Here is a 17,740-nt window from a genome sequence, read left to right as displayed (position 1 = left end):
TAAAAATTTTACATTAACAATTGTTTTCTGAACTAGAGTACTCCTTAGTTAATATAGCTCTATCGCTTTATCGTATAATTATATGATATTTTAGAGCTTCTGTAATGGCCTTAGTTGAATTATATAGCAAATCTAATGTTTCTTTTGTTTCGAAATAGTTGCTTCTCAATAAATCAAAACATTTATTAAATTAAAAAATTATTCGTATTTTCCTTCTAAAATTACATGGAATAACGAAACTTTTTTATTCTTTGAGTTTTTTCATTTTGAATATGTTCGAAATTAAGTCATCGACGTTACGCGGACCATGGAGAGATTCCATGGCTTATTAACTTCGCACGGACCATGAGAGAGACTGCTCGCTCTCAGTACGCGAGCGACCAATAGGAGTTAACTCGACCCCCTCCACACTCAACTAAGACATCTCATTGGCCAGCGCTTAACTTTTCCCCTTCTCCTTGAAAGCCAGGCATCTCATTGGAGCGCAGATACCGATGTCTCCCACTCCGTCGAGAACATTCTAGAAGCCGGACTCTCGGGTATAAAACAAGGTGATCTGAGAGCGGCGTTCATTCCATTAGTCTTGGGCTTAATCGGTCACCACTAAGAGCGCTCAATTTAGTTCATAATCCAATGGCGAACTAGTTCGTTCTTTTAGTTCATTAGTTCTTTTTTTTTTAAATAATTTAATAAAAACAATAAATAGAGAAAAAAATATATTTATGATTATTGCAGGTTCTGTTTATTTATAGAACATAAAATTTTTTATTTAAATAAGAATGAAAAAATTAAATAATTTATATTAATGATTAGTCAACAGCTAGTCTCGTTCCTAGTATAGTACGTAATTATATTACAATACTTAAAAAGTGCAAATTATTACAATCAATGTTGACATTTTTTTATGGCACATAAGATCTTTTACTTAAGTAAAAATGAATAAATTAAATAATTTATGTTAATCATTAGTCAACAGCTAGTCTTATTCCTAGTATAATGCGTAATTATATTACAGTACTTGAAAAGTGCGAATCATTACAATTAAAGTTGACATTTTTTTATATCACATAAGATTTCTTTCTTAAGTAAAAATGAATAAATTAAATAATTTATATTAATAATTAGATAAAAATCCGTCGTATTCATAGTATCAGATTAAAAATATCACGATAGCCATCACATGTTAGGAACTTTAAAGACTATTTTCTACATATTACTATGTAAAAATAAGAGTGTCGAAACTTTATTCGGTTTCAATAATTTGCGTCGTTGAGTAATAATTTGTCCTGCCCCTGAGAAAACTCGTTCACAAGGCACAGATGTTGCGACGATACAAAATCTTTTTAAAATATATGCATATAAGTGAGGATATGTATGACGTCTTTCGTGCCACCATTGCAGAGGATCCATCTTACGATCCAAGTACTCCTCATTCAGATACTTATCAATTTCACGAATACTAGCCACAGTTTTGTTTTCAGGTCTTGTTATTCTACTTATTTCACTATCATATTCATCCCATATGCTCACACAATCTTTTTTATTTCCATTTTCATCTACTGATGATACCGGCACAAGAGCAGTTGTGGTGTTAGAAGAATTTTCTCGATTATTATATTGCAACGACTGCAATGGTGTTTTACCGACTTTATTTTTAAGACCTTCGATTGCGCGCTCACGATAGTCTTGATTTTTCAATGATCTTGCTTTGAATCTAGGATCCAAAATTGTACTCTCAGCATATAAAATATTATTTTCCAACTCTTTAAATCGAGTCTCCATACCTTTCTTCAAGGCTGATTGCACTGAAATAATTTTTTGATTCTGGGAAAAATATTTCCTCAAGAAATCTTGAATTAAATTGTTAAATACTATTACTTTAGATAAGGTTACATTTTTTTCGGCACTTATTTCAATTGTTACTTCATAAAATGGCTTAAGCAAAGGTAAAACTTCCTCTATGACCTCCCAGTCTTCTTGCTTTATATTTAAATCGGGACGTAATAGAGCAATCGTAGTAATCACAGCATCCTTCACCTGTATTATTCGCTGAAGCATGTCGTAAGTCGAGTTCCAGCGAGTTGGGACATCTTGTTTCAATTTTAGAACGGGTAAATTGAGTTGTTTTTGCGTGGTGGCTAATTTGTTTTGTCCTTGGGTACTTCGATTAAAGTATATAGATTTATTCAACAATACTTTTAACTTGCACTAAAACATCAGATATTTCTTTAGTAGCAGTTTGGACGATAAGATTTAAAGTGTGAGCGAAGCAACCAATTGATCGCCACTTTCCAAGTTTAACAGCATTTATAATGTTCGATGCATTATCACTAACAACAGCAGTAACTTTATGCAAAATATCCCAATCTATCATGACATTCCTCAAAAAGTCACATAAATTCTCGCTTGTATGTCTATCATTAAATGCTTCACAAGTGAGTAATATAGAACAAAGCTTGGTTTCATCATCTATAAAATGGGCTGTTACAGCTATATAGCTTTCATTATTACTAGACGTCCAACCATCAGTAGTCAGAGATAGTGCAACTGCAGCTTTAATCTTTATTCGAGCCTCGCTTTGTAGTTCTTGATGGACATTAGACATTAAATTAGTTGATACTGTTTTTCTAGAGGGAAGTTGATACCCAGGACAATTTGAAACTAGTTGAATTAGTTTACGCATTTCAGGTTCTTCAACTATTCTTAAAGCATGATGTCCCTTAGCAATCATCTTGACAACTTGTCGGTCGATTTCTTGAACTTTTCGAATGGGTGGTTTCTTATGAATATATTGAATTATTGAATTTTGAAGCGATGATACTGCTGATATCGATGACGATGATGAAATTGCTAAGGATTGAGAATTACTATTCCTTGATGCAGTTTGACTTGTTTGAGGAGGATCTGAATCAGATAAATCTATAAAATCTTGCCGTTCCGGAGCTAAAGGAATTGTAGGATGCTTTGTTTTCATATGTCGGGTAAGATTGCCATTTGAACCACCAGCAAAGCTAATATACGACGAACAATATTTACATTTTGCTTTCTTACTCTCAGTTTCTTCAGTGAAATGCATCCATAAAAAACTGTGTTTTCTTCTTGATGTCATTATTACAATCAATCTGAAACAAATAAATTTTATTGATTGAATTATAATTTTAATTAATAGAACTTTTATTATGTTTATAGATATTAGTGAAAATAAAGCATAATTAGTACTAGATATTTTCTTACGGAAATATCATATTGAATAATCAAAATTAAGATGAGTTAAATAAATGTCATTCAATAAAAATTGATTTTATTTTGCAAAAATACCCAAGTTTATTTTTTTATGAAACTAAGTATTGAAGACTATTTGATGATATGGAAATTGAAATGAAATAATATAAAAGAAAACTAACTAAAAAAGTTTTCATATTTTTTGAATGAATCAAAACAATGAAAATAATACAACCGAAATTTATAGGTTATATGTCGCTAGTTAACGTGATATATAATAATAACAATTATTTATAACAATTAATGGAAATAGAAGAGTAAAATATTAATTTTAATTAAACTTACCATAAAATCAGATTTATTTGTTAGTTCAAAAAATTTACTCAAAGTCCGTTATATATTAGATGTGGGTGTGAAGTTGTTTAGAATCGATATCGAAATATCAAGGCGCGCACAGAAAAAGTAAATAACTCGGTTGGTCACATAGCGCCAGTGTCTGGTAAAACCGACGCTAAAAAAAATATAAAAACAACTAAGAGCGAGATCATCGGCGAACTAGTTCGCATAGTTCACCTAAAGGAGCGCTCTTCCGACCTAGGTCGTTCGCGAACTACCCAAGACTACATTCCATTCTGATTAGTCCTACTGTGACGAATACTCTCCAGATAGCGAGCAAGGCTATCAGCGATTTAGAATAAATATTCAAGCGAGCAAGGCTTGAATATTTCTCCAGCTTCATCTCTACACCATCAGTTCTTTTCAGAACTATCTCGTTAAGTTCTGACTAGCTCGTCTCCGGGCTAGTCTCACAAGAACTTGTCAACTCACGAGACCTCCGGGTCTCCAGCTAGACTTCTCTAGCAAACCAAACGGTTCTTGTAAGAACCAGTAGTCAATTTACATCGTCGTCTCCAGCTCCAACGTCTCTTTTTCAAACGGTCTTTCTCAAGACCCCAACGGCCTTTTTCAAGGCCACCAAATATCAACGTGAGAATTCGCTTCAGTACAAAGTTCTACCGGCAGACTACTCGTCGAACATTTTTTGGTCCTTCGAGCCGGATTTCTTTGTATTGAAGTTGAATTCAACCACATCGTCAAGAGGCCAACTTATCCACGAGTGATCGATCAGTCTAGACTCAACGCATTGCGGAGCACGGAGTATCAAAAAATGTTCGACGAGTAGTCTGCCGGTAGAACTTTGTACTGAATTGACTACTGGTTCTTACAAGAACCGTTTGGTTTGCTAGAGAAGTCTAGCTGGAGACCCGGAGGTCTCGTGAGTTGACAAGTTCTTGTGAGACTAGCCCGGAGACGAGCTAGTCAGAACTTAACGAGATAGTTCTGAAAAGAACTGATGGTGTAGAGATGAAGCTGGAGAAATATTCAAGCCTTGCTCGCTTGAATATTTATTCTAAATCGCTGATAGCCTTGCTCGCTATCTGGAGAGTATTCGTCACAGTAGGACTAATCAGAATGGAATGGAATATATTTAAAAAAGTTGTGAGCAAAAAACCATGAAAAGAGCGGTTTTTTTGAAAATATCATATCTTTTGTACCCATGATCAAAAAAATCTCAAAATTTAGAAGAATGCGTTTATTGATGAGTACTAAAAAATATCAAAAAATAACGGAAATTAGAAATTGGAATTCTTAAAACCGTCTGATTTGGCGTGGAATGCCCCGTATACGTTATCGAATTTTTTACAAAAACCTAATTATTATTCATATCTAAATCAGAAACTGGAAAATAAATAAGTTTCCGGATTTTAAGAAATCAATTTTTCTGTCCTCCGGCTGGAAAGTTGCAACTTTCGGACCTCTGCTCTGAACAAAGTTGCAACTTTCCGGCTCCGTCGAGCAGAAAAATAGGTCGGCTTCGCCTCGGCCAACAAGTAAACGGTCAACAATTAACGCCTAACAAATAACATGTAATCTGAGACTTTTCTTATTTTACTGGCCGAGGTATGTAATATACTATTTGTGAGAGCAACAAATAATATGCTAAACGATATGAGAAGAAAAAATGATGAAGAAATGAAAAATATTACCCACCAAAATAATGATTAAAACTAAAATTTATTGTTATTTTAAAAATTGAAAAAACTACTCATAATATCTATAAATTCAATTTATAAAAATTCAATAAGGTGTATTTGTTTATTCAATAAAAAAAAAACAATATGTTAATTTATTATTTAAGTAGCAACAGTTCTTCTATACTGAGAGAAAAAAAATTAAATTTGAGTAAACATCGTTACTTAACTCACAATACTAAAAACCAGAAAAAATTTACTACATCGAAGTATAATATTTCTTATCTTTATAAAAATTGTTTAGATCTGCTCATGAATTTCTACAGGCAATGGATTTTTACTAAAATTAAGAGAATATTTTCTTGGCACTATTTAAGTAAGCTAATACTTAAATTAAAAAACTTTACTTGGAAATATACACTTTTTTCTCTCAATGTATCTTTAAAATAATGATCTCTACTTTAAGTGTTTTAACTACAAATTTTAGAATTAATGAATAATTATCAAATAAATAAATAAATATATATATATATATATATATATATATATACACATATATATGGGTCATTCCATGGGTCAAATCGACCAATAGTTGGAATCGACCCCTTTTGATTTGGATGAATTTAGGTCAGAAGTTTCGTATTACCATATAACGCAATTCTGCCAAAGGAAAAAAATTTGAAAATTGTTCTTCAAAAGCTATGCAAGATTTCGCGATTTTTCCAGTTTTTTAACTTTATTCCTTTATTATTTTGAAAACTATGATAGTTATTATAACGATCCAAAGCTTTATTTGAAAGGGATATTTGAGGCTATGAAAAAATGAATATTCCAAAAAAAAAAATTCTGAAAAATGACAAATTCGTCAAACTTTGAATTCTTGAAATTCGTCAAAAATGACGATCAACATTAAATTTTTGGTTCAATTTTTTTTTGTCTAAGACCTTGTACTTATTTTAAAAGATTCTGAAATTTTCAAAACTGTGTTTTTTGTTTTTGCAAAAATATGAACTTTTGAATTTAAAAAACATAAATTTATTTTGTTAAGTAAAGTTAAGCAATCACGTAATTGAGTGAATTTCAGCAGTAAAAATTTCACTTATTGTCATAATAATATGAAAAAGGCCATTATTGACGGTTATATTCTCACTTATTTGATATCTATCGACTGTATTTTTTGGTTATTAAAAAATATGAATTTTTGAACTTTATCGAATAACTTTTATTTTTTATTTTTAGTTAAGTCAAGTTGAGAAATCAATTAATTTTGTGAATTTCAGCAGTAAGAATCTCGTTTATTGACATAATAATGTAAAAAAAGACCATTACTGATGGTTATATTCTAATTTATTTCATATCTATCAAATATAATTATTATATTTCATATTAGTGTGAAAAATGACCGTGAGTGACAGATATATTCTTATTTCTTGAAATCTATCAAATAAATAAGAATATAACCGTCAATGATGGCCTTTTTCACATTATTATGACAATAAGTGAAATTTTTATTGCTGAAATTTACTCAATTACGTGATTGCTTAACTTTACTTAACAAAAAAATCGAGAAAAAAAATAAATTTATGTTTTTTAAATTCAAAAGTTCATATTTTTGCAAAAACAAAAAACACAGTTTTGAAAATTTCAGAATGTTTTAAAAAAGTACAAGGTGTTAGACAAATAAAATTGAGCTAAAAATTTAATGTCGATCGTGATTTTTGACGAATTTCAAGAATTCAAAATTTGACAAATTTGTCATTTTTCAGAATTTTTTTTGGAATATTCATTTTTTCATAGCCTCGAATATCCCTTTCAAAAGAAGCTTTGGATCGTTATGATAACTATCATAGTTTTCAAGATATCGATAAATAAAGTTGAAAAACTGGAAAAATCGCGAAGTTTTGAATTTTCCATAACTTTGAAGAAGAATTTTTAATTTTTTTTCCTTTGGCAGAAATGCATCATATAGTAATAAGAAACTTCCGATCAAAATTTATCCAAATCAATAGGGGTCGATTCCAACCATTGGTCGATTTGGCATGCAATGACCCTTATATATCAAGTTAAATTTAACATAAAATATTATTTATTTGAATACGAAGAATTAAATAGTAATTCTTCATAAATTTTTTTTTATAAATATTCTTTATGAATAATTATTTATAGATTATTACATTATTTTATTTTAATTAAGCTATAAGTATACGGTTACACTTGCAAACAACTTTTAGAACACTATTTATTTGTAGATCTATATACATTAAAAATGGCCTCTAGAAATGACGGAAACAGCCAAAATGAAACGAAATCAAACAAAGAGCCATTTTTTTGTGCCCGACATAACTGACGCGATGGAAGAAACTCTCACAGTTAACGAGCAAATAATTTTTTAACTTCCCGCTAAAAAAATCGATGATTTTAAAAAAATTTGGGAAGTTGTTGTTTTCATCTCGATTTTCGAAAATCAAGTTTTTATTAGATGTCGTCGTTTAGAGGTCTTAGGAAGCTATTCTGACGATTTTCAGAACGATGCCCAAGTGTCTGCATGTATCTATAATTGTGTGTGTTTGTGTGCGCGCGCGCGCGTGTGTGTGTGTGTGTGTGTGTGTGTGTGTGTGTGTGTGTGTGTGTCGAACGCTCTAGAACTTTGTAACTACACTTATTTTATATGTAATTACCACCGTTGAGTTCGAAGATGGGCTGAATCAGTCGATTAGTTTAGAAGTTATGGCTGTTCGAAATTTTAACGACTTTTTGAAAAAATCAGTTTTTAATTACTTTTATAGTCCATATAACTTCAAAACTAAAACTCATAGATAATTTCTGTAAGATACATTTTAAAGCTTGCCTTATAAGCTTCAATTCATGACTTTGAACTTTATATTTACACCATTTCTGCCAATCATTTGATAGCCTTGAAAATTTTAATGGAATCAAAAAATGTTGGAAATATGGTTTTCATTCGACATAACTTATGCTTGTTCCATTATAATCCAGTTTCGTCAGTTGTATTTTATTGTGCACAAAATAACCTGTATATTTCACTGCTATTTTATATTCTAAAAGTATTTCTTTTATTATTCATGATGCATCAAATGCATCTCTAATCCCGATGATTATCACTGGTCTTCTCATTACGATAGCGTCCACAGTTCTTATCAGACCTTAATAAAATTTTTTACAGTTTTTCTATAGGCGATTACCTTGATTAAAATTAAAGATGGGCTGAATCGTTCAAATAATTTTGAAATTATGGCTGTTTGAAATTTTCATGATTTTTCGTAAAATTCAGTTTTTTATCACTGTTAAAGCTTATAGAACTTAAAAGCTAACATTCACAGACGATTTCCGTAAAAAGTATCTGGAAGCATGTCTAATAATCTTTAATTTATGACCTTAAACTTTATGTTTTGACTATTGTTTCCAGTAATTTGATAGCCTTGAAAATTTCAATGAAATCAAAAAATGTTAAAAATATGGTTTTCATACCACATAATTTATGCATTTCCCATTATAATACAATTTTGCCACGTGTATTGTATTGTGAACGAAATAACCTGTAAATTTCATAGCTATTCTATGTTTTAATAGTATTTCTTTTATTATTTATGATGTTTCAATCGTACCTGTACGTCCTATAACTATAACTGGTCTTGCCATTGTAACAGGGATTACAATCATGATCTCATACTAATCAAGTTTTCAATACCATATTTATGTGAAGGTTAAATTGGTACATTACCTATATAATATTACGTGAAATCAACTATCTAAAGTTCTCTATCGAAAATAATCGTTGTCCTTGTTTACCCTTACTTTTAGAAAATGAGTTTAATTTCATGTCATGACTATACACTAACATATATTACAAGATTGTCAGGATATTTAAATATCACGGCAGTCTCGCATCGGGTCGGTGAGCAACAGATAGCAGCACACGCTGCTCACACGTCTCTTCACTCATTACTATTATGATTATTTTGTTTATATGTAAGATTTTATTTTAATTATTACGCTACTTGTACTTAATTGATTGATTAGGTGAAAACTGCGCTGAAGGCAGCAAAAATCACTGCTCCTGTTGATGTTACAAGTATATTTTATGAGGCTGGGAGATAATTATTCATTTTATTTATATGCTTGTAGTTATTGTGGTTGGTCGGCGCATGCGCGGCGACGCAACAGTTGTCATCAACAAATTTATTATATTATAAATGAAATTTATAATTATCATGCATAAATCATTAATTGGTTTGGCAATTTAAATTACTGTTAATTATTAATATGAGGAGTAATTGGGCATTTGACGTCGGGAATTGGCAAAGTTACACAATTGACATCGGGTACGTTATCGTTGGTATTATTTGAAATTAACATGCGACAGCGATAGTTCTCCATTGGGTTAAACTGAGATGCAGATATACAATATGGCTGGTCGAGGGGCCGGCATGAAACTCACGTGCTGCCATGGTGAGACGTGGATAAACATTTGTACGGGCAAGGTGTGCTGCTGCATAATAAAATTTATTTCCAAACGCTATTTAAGTAAGTGTACAAATAGTAATTGAAAATTGCCATCGAACTCGGCATTGTTATTGTCGAAGAGTGATAATTAATTTTCTTGAATTTATTGGATAATAAAAATAACAATGGAGCCTGTTCGCCGGTTATTCTACAACGATGACTGTAAGTACCTTTGGTAAATTCATTGGCGTGTAACTTTGCTTTCCCGCGTTGGTGGCCATTTCCAAGCGTGCGAATATCACGTAGATGAAAGTTATTTATTGCTAGACTTCTACAAGCATATGATAAAATTAGTAGTGATCGAGCCCAGTGGATGATTAAATTTTAATCGCAAATATTTATTATTATTTGAACAGTGAATATTTATTTTTGGGAAAATATTTTGCTATTATTATTATTTTATGTCACGTGATGACAATCATATGCGACTGGGTCTCGATAGTCTGATATATATATATATATATATATATATATATATATATATACATTACAAAGCGCTGATTATTAATTTGTTATTGAGTATTATTGATTTGTGTATTGAGTATTAATAATTTGAGTAATTAATTATTATTTAATTGAATATTGGTTATGAATTATTATTAATCTGCGTATTGAGTATTGATGATTTGAGTTATTATTTATTATTTAACTGAATATTGATTATGAATTATTATTAATTTGCGTATTGATTATTGTTAATTTGAGTTATTAATTATTGTTAATTTGAGTTATTATTATATTTAATTTGAATATGAATCATCAAGTTATTATTTAATTATCACGTGAGAGTGATCAAGGTATAAATACCAGTCATAATTATTATACCCAATAGGTGGTATTTATTTTATTATTTGCGTCCAAAATACTATTATTTTGAAATACCGTAAATTCACCAGTGGAATTTACTGGGAAGTGTTACTGGAGATAATTTAAATGAATGTACGTATATTTACGTGCGAGTGAAATATTAATTATTACCATATGTGCGTTTGTTTTCCAAGACATTTATTGTTTATGTAGTATTATCACTTTTTGAATTTTATATACGCATATTATTATTATGATTGTTTTTGTCAGTGAGCTACTATTATTTTTCCAATTATTATTTATGTGAATATGCGATATAGTTGCTTAATTAATTAATTAATTGATAATTAAAAACAAATGGTCATCAACCCGGTATTTATTTAACTTTATTATTTTAATTACTGCTATCTTTTCTTGCTATTCTTATTCCTAACTCTGAAATCGCTATCCTGTTATTTCTTTTATTTTCATTTTCATTTTTCTCCGTTGTGATTTTTTTTTTGAGTTGATTTTGTTTGTGGGGCACACGAACTGGCGCCCAAGTAGGTTATCTAACCCCGCCTGAACAGAGTCGCGAGTCCAGGGAGATTCAGGATATCTCCAGGTGGGACATTTTTGGGTTTGGTTCTTATTTTATTTTCAGTTCATTCAACCAACGGAGAGCCATAACGGCTATTGAGCGCCCACCACACTCCGCCGTGGGACGCGTAAAATAGTAGGGATCGTTATATGGTGCCCAACGTGGGGCCAGGGAGCCATTAAATCGTACGGGTCGATTTTTATTTTGAATTTCAGATTTAGGTGCGGAGAATCGGATTCCAAGAGACTACTTCGGGTTGTGTTTTTTCCATTGTGTATTTATATTTTGTTGTTTAATATTTTCACCAGAGGGTTGATCTTATTGTATTTACTTGTTACTTCGAGCTGTGCTTTCCGAACGCTTGTTTATTTTGTTGGGTAATATTTTCACATTTATTTATTAATTTGGTTATTAATTCGGACGTAAAATGGAATCGTGGCGCGACATTTAGGACCAATCATGTGCATTATTGGAGGCGTGTAAGAGAATGCGCGGCGGCAATGGGGATGATTCCCCAACGGGTCAACAGAATTTGGAACAGCAGCCTGCACCTATTCCATTGGCAGCTGAGTTGGCAGCGGTGGACAGACGCCCAGAGAATGTGACTCTGGATTTGGAGGACGGTGAAGACCATGATGGGGATGATACACTTCCCCCGTCAGAGCTGACTTGGTTAATGGATCAGCCACCGTCCAAACTCAAAATGTTATTGTCCACTTTTGGGCTATCGACATTTGAGTCACCACAAATTCTAAGGAATCGCTTGAATCAGTACCACCAGAGGGCGTTAGGGGCTCTGAACGTAAGACGGAGTCCATCAATTGACGAGATCCCAGCGGATTCAAATACTATTCCTGAATACGTGGACGTGCCAGCTCTTCGGGAATATTTGCGTAGCCGATGGTTGAACCATCATGGGTCAGACGAGGTCATTCGTGAAAAGATCGAGCCCATAGTAAATTATCCCACACCAAAGACGGTGAGACAAGTTCGACGATTCAGTGGAATGATAAATTGGTATCACTGTCACCTGAAGAATGTTGCCTGCGTAGCTGGACCCCTATTCAGGTTAACCCGCAAGAATACCCAATGGAGGTGGACGGAAGTCGAGGAGGCTTCATTCCAGACGTTGAAACAGGCCCTGGTGGAGGCACCAGTTTTGAGTACGCCTGACTACTCTTTACCATTTGTGTTATACACAGACGCCAGTCAATCGGGATTGGGGGCAGTACTGGTTCAGCGAGAGGCTGATAAAGAACGACTGATCACCTGTGCCAGCAAATCGTTAACCCCAGCGGAAGCCAACTATAGTACCACAGAAAAGGAGTGCCTTGCTGTGGTGTGGGCAGTGAGGAAACTTCGTCCATACCTGGAGGGCTACACATTCACGGTGGTGACAGATCACTCCAGTCTCCGGTGGTTGATGAATACACGGGACCCCACAGGTAAATTGGCCAGATGGACCCTGGAATTATCTGAATACGACATGCGCATTGAGTATCGCCGTGGGTCGGATAATGAGGCCCCAGACGCATTATCTCGACGATTCGAGGGGGATGAAAACCTGGTGGACGAGTTAGATGTCCTGGAAGATGACGCTGAGGATGACTGGTACGCGGAGAAGTGTCAAATTTTGGAAGCCGATCCCAACGCGATAGTGGGATATCGCCTGGAAAATGGACGAATGTATAAACGAGTGTCTGCGCCAATGGAGAGTGTGATTGGTGAGGGTGACGAGAGTTGGAAGTTGGTAGTACCACCTGCGGATAAAGGGTGGGTGCTTCAACAGGCCCATGACCATCCTCAATCAGGCCATCTGGGCATTCGAAAGACCCGGGAGCGTATCAAGTTACGGTATTATTGGCCAGGTATGGCCAAAGACATTCGTCAGTACGTATCGGAGTGTGAAACATGTATCGAGGCTAATCCGGTCCAACAGAAGCCTATGGGATTGATGGAAACTCGCACGCCAATGGAACCATGGGAAGTGGTGGCTGCAGACACCATGTCTTTCACACGTTCAAAGTCAGGGTTCGCTTATCTGATAATTTTTGAGGATTTGTATACACGCTGGATTGAGTGTGTTCCAGTACGGGCAGCCAACGGAAAAACAGTGGCCCATGGGCTCAGACAAGCAATTCTGAACCGTTGGGGGACTCCAAAGGTGTTTTGGACAGATAACGGATGAGAGTATGAGAACAAAGATGTGCAAGCCGTTATTGAAGAGTGTGGGATACAACACATGACCACGCCACCGTTTCATGCTCAGGCCAACCCAGTGGAACGCGTCAATCGCAACATCAAGACCATGATAATGAGCTATTTGGAAGACGACCATCAGGAGTAGGATAAGCATATATATGAGTTTCAATTCGCGTACAACACGGCCAATCACGAAAGCCTGGGAGTGAGCCCAGCTTTCCTCAACTTTGGGCGAGATCCATGTCCCATGAGATGCTATGGGCAAAAGAATGATGCCGTTCAACTCGAGGTTGAGGTAGACCGATCATCTTGGATCGCACGTATGGATCGAATGGTAGAGCTGAGAGACGTGGTCAACCAGAACATCCGTCGGGCTTCGGAACGTTATGCCAGGTACTACAATCAAACTCTCCGAGTGGGGGTTTTTGAAGTTGGGGATCATGTGTATCGGCCAAACAAGGTGTTATCTAGGAAAAGCGACCAAGTGGTTCGGAGGCTGGCTCCAAGGTTTGTCGGTCCATTGGTGGTTGATAAGGTGGTCACACCAGTGATTGTTGAATTGATAACTCTGGATGGTAAATCGGTGGGTCGTAGTCACATAAAATTTCTGAAGTTGTTCAAGCGGGCTGAGAATGTGGCACAAGAGGTTGAAGGTACAACCGCTCTGGCGTTCATGAATTTGGTGGCGGTCGCGTGATGTATCTTCAGTGGTTTGTTTATGTTTAACTAGCTTCTGTGTGTGTTTCTGTCTTTCGCTTACTTCATGCTATACTCTGGTTTTACCATTGGTTACTGCTTACTTCTGTTGCTTTGTTGCGATACCTCTAGTGGGGTTAGGATAACCAACTTAATCAAATGTTTTTTTCAGACTTGATGTGTGCCAGGAACTGGGTGCATTACGGGGTGGCGGCCCCGGTTTTGACGGCAGAGCAAAAAGACACCGGTTGGAAGCGGCTGAGAGCCGAGTTGCGGAAACAGAGGGAACGCGAACGTCAACCATGGACGGAGGAGTGGAAGGCAGTCGTAGGGGGGCTGTTCTTCACCCAGGTGGAGGCCTGGAAACGGCAGTGGGCAGCCCGAGTAGTCCCCATTGGTTGCGCACGATGTTGCTCATGGACCCACACCGCACGGGAGTGCGACAAACCACCGGCCGAGCTGAAACCTTTCTGCGACGAATGCGTCGCCTTTTTCGACGGCACGGATGTTTGCCATGGACCCCATGGACGTGCAAGATTAGTCGTTAGAGAGCGGTGTATGGTGTGCTGCAGCGTACGGGTTTACCCCACCCCATACACTCCTCACGGAATAACGCGGTGTCCGAAATGCCAGCGCACAGGATACGAGCAGTTGTGGGCATTGGCCAAAGTTCCGAAATTCACTTGGGACCCAGAGGTTATTCAGTGTTATGGACTGAATTGAGGGCTAGACCCCGAGTGTTCCCATTGGATTTTTCTTTTTTCGAATTTATGTTATTGTTTGTTTGAGCGTGTCGGTAGGATGCCAATTATACTGTGTTAATCCTTGGTGTCCTGTATTTGGTATTTATCACTATTAAACGCTACACACCTAATGGTCCTGTATCATACTCATATATTTACCTTTCCTATACCTAGAGTTAGCAAGAGGAGGTAAGTGCTAAATTACATTGATCTACACGCCAATGGATGTAGAGACTGCTGTTGTCTCGGCCAGAAGTCTTGCATAGGGCTAAGACCGGTCTAGTGGGGGAGGGGGGGGGTGTCACGATATTTAAATATCACGGCAGTCTCACATCGGGTCGGTGAGCAACAGATAGCAGCACACGCTGCTCACACGTCTCTTCACTCATTACTATTATGATTATTTTGTTTATATGTAAGATTTTATTTTAATTATTACGCTACTTGTACTTAATTGATTGATTAGGTGAAAACTGCGCTGAAGGCAGCAAAAATTACTGATCCTGTTGATGTTACAAGTATATTTTATGAGGCTGGGAGATAATTATTCATTTTATTTATATGCTTGTAGTTATTGTGGTTGGTCGGCGCATGCGCGGCGACGCAACAGTTGTCATCAACAAATTTATTATATTATGAATGAAATTTATAATTATCATGCATAAATCATTAATTGGTTTGGCAATTTAAATTACTGTTAATTATTAATATGAGGAGTAATTGGGCATTTGACGTCGGGAATTGGCAAAGTTACACAATTGACATCGGGTACGTTATCGTTGGTATTATTTGAAATTAACATGTGACAGAGATAGTTCTCCATTGGGTTAAACTGAGATGCAGATATACAATATGGCTGGTCGAGGGGCCAGCATGAAACTCACGTGCTGCCATGGTGAGACGTGGATAAACATTTGTACGGGCAAGGTGTGCTGCTGCATAATAAAATTTATTTCCAAACGCTATTTAAGTAAGTGTACAAATAGTAATTAAAAATTGCCATCGAACTCGGCATTGTTATTGTCGAAGAGTGATAATTAATTTTCTTGAATTTATTGGATAATAAAAATAACAATGGAGCCTGTTCGCCGGTTATTCTACAACGATGACTGTAAGTACCTTTGGTAAATTCATTGGCGTGTAACTTTGCTTTCCCGCGTTGGTGGCCATTTCCAAGCGTGCGAATATCACGTAGATGAAAGTTATTTATTGCTAGACTTCTACAAGCATATGATAAAATTAGTAGTGATCGAGCCCAGTGGATGATTAAATTTTAATCGCAAATATTTATTATTATTTGAACAGTGAATATTTATTTTTGGGAAAATATTTTGCTATTATTATTATTTTATGTCACGTGATGACAATCATATGCGACTGGGTCTCGATAGTCTGATATATATATATATATATATATATATATATATATATATATATATATATATATACATTACAAAGCGCTGATTATTAATTTGTTATTGAGTATTATTGATTTGTGTATTGAGTATTAATAATTTGAGTAATTAATTATTATTTAATTGAATATTGGTTATGAATTATTATTAATCTGCGTATTGAGTATTGATGATTTGAGTTATTATTTATTATTTAACTGAATATTGATTATGAATTATTATTAATTTGCGTATTGATTATTGTTAATTTGAGTTATTAATTATTGTTAATTTGAGTTATTATTATATTTAATTTGAATATGAATCATCAAGTTATTATTTAATTATCACGTGAGAGTGATCAAGGTATAAATACCAGTCATAATTATTATACCCAATAGGTGGTATTTATTTTATTATTTGCGTCCAAAATACTATTATTTTGAAATACCGTAAATTCACCAGTGGAATTTACTGGGAAGTGTTACTGGAGATAATTTAAATGAATGTACGTATATTTACGTGCGAGTGAAATATTAATTATTACCATATGTGCGTTTGTTTTCCAAGACATTTATTGTTTATGTAGTATTATCACTTTTTGAATTTTATATACGCATATTATTATTATTATTGTTTTTGTCAGTGAGCTACTATTATTTTTCCAATTATTATTTATGTGAATATGCGATATAGTTGCTTAATTAATTAATTAATTGATAATTAAAAACAAATGGTCATCAACCCGGTATTTATTTAACTTTATTATTTTAATTACTGCTATCTTTTCTTGCTATTCTTATTCCTAACTCTGAAATCGCTATCCTGTTATTTCTTTTATTTTCATTTTCATTTTTCTCCGTTGTGATTTTTTTTTTGAGTTGATTTTGTTTGTGGGGCACACGAACTGGCGCCCAAGTAGGTTATCTAACCCCGCCTGAACAGAGTCGCGAGTCCAGGGAGATTCAGGATATCTCCAGGTGGGACATTTTTGGGTTTGGTTCTTATTTTATTTTCAGTTCATTCAACCAACGGAGAGCCATAACGGCTATTGAGCGCCCACCACACTCCGCCGTGGGACGCGTAAAATAGTAGGGAACGTTATAAGATGTGTATGTATAAAACTAACTTATTATATCGATTAATTGAAAAATCTACTTAAAAAAAATGTGTGTGAAAGGCAAAAATTTTATGCATATATGTTAGGCTCGCCAAATGAGGTGAAAGTCCAAAGTCAAAAAAAATTCATTTAAGTCCTTACTTGGATAGGAAATTTTATTCTCTACAAAAAAGGTTCTCTTACAAAATTATGAAGAATTAATGGTTTTTGGGATAATGACGATTTTATATCAAAATTTCACGTTTTTTATACTTTGTAACGATGAATTATAGTAACGTGTGCATGTTTCTTATTGAAAATTTAATTATCTACAAAAAAGGACCTCTGAAAATATCATTTCAAATTGGAAATTTCTTAGATGATGATGATTTTATGTCAAAATTTCACGTTTTTTGCTATATCCATACATTTACCGATGA

General features: G+C 34.5%; 3 protein-coding genes across 3 annotated transcripts; 1 reads left to right on the top strand and 2 right to left on the bottom strand.

Annotated features, from left to right (window-relative positions):
• Nucleotides 1–1,206: 1,206 nt before the first annotated feature.
• LOC128667357 (zinc finger BED domain-containing protein 4-like) lies at nt 1,207–2,058 on the bottom strand. The gene has a single exon (XM_053737025.1). It carries the CDS (start codon nt 2,056–2,058, stop codon nt 1,207–1,209), a length of 852 nt encoding a protein of 283 aa, XP_053593000.1.
• Nucleotides 2,059–2,182: 124 nt separating this feature from the next.
• LOC128667356 (E3 SUMO-protein ligase ZBED1-like) lies at nt 2,183–3,626 on the bottom strand. The gene is made up of 2 exons (XM_053737024.1): nt 3,568–3,626; nt 2,183–3,122 (listed from the first exon to the last, which is right to left on the bottom strand). The coding sequence occupies exon 2, from the start codon at nt 3,107–3,109 to the stop codon at nt 2,183–2,185; it is 927 nt and encodes a 308-aa protein (XP_053592999.1). The 5' UTR covers nt 3,110–3,122; nt 3,568–3,626.
• Nucleotides 3,627–9,715: 6,089 nt separating this feature from the next.
• LOC103572816 (uncharacterized) lies at nt 9,716–15,008 on the top strand. The gene is made up of 2 exons (XM_053737113.1): nt 9,716–9,941; nt 14,237–15,008. The coding sequence occupies exons 1-2, from the start codon at nt 9,905–9,907 to the stop codon at nt 14,785–14,787; spliced, it is 588 nt and encodes a 195-aa protein (XP_053593088.1). The 5' UTR covers nt 9,716–9,904; the 3' UTR covers nt 14,788–15,008.
• The last annotated feature ends 2,732 nt before the right edge of the window (nt 15,009–17,740 follow it).

Source organism: Microplitis demolitor, chromosome 2 (assembly GCF_026212275.2).
Source record: "Microplitis demolitor isolate Queensland-Clemson2020A chromosome 2, iyMicDemo2.1a, whole genome shotgun sequence".
Classification (NCBI taxonomy): Eukaryota; Metazoa; Arthropoda; class Insecta; order Hymenoptera; family Braconidae; genus Microplitis; species Microplitis demolitor.
Note: the sequence above shows the minus strand (reverse complement) of the source record. Positions and strands in the feature narration are given on the sequence as shown.

Excerpts from the sequence above, each read along its gene's own strand:
- LOC128667357 (XM_053737025.1), bottom strand. The coding sequence starts at position 2,058 with ATGCTTCAGCGAATAATACAGGTGAAGGATGCTGTGATTACTACGATT.
- LOC103572816 (XM_053737113.1), top strand. The coding sequence starts at position 9,905 with ATGGAGCCTGTTCGCCGGTTATTCTACAACGATGACT. Across the intron at positions 9,942-14,236 it reads GTTATTCTACAACGATGACT|ACTTGATGTGTGCCAGGAAC; the intron begins GTAAGTACCTTT and ends TGTTTTTTTCAG.
- LOC128667356 (XM_053737024.1), bottom strand. The coding sequence starts at position 3,109 with ATGACATCAAGAAGAAAACACAGTTTTTTATGGATGCATTTCACTGAA.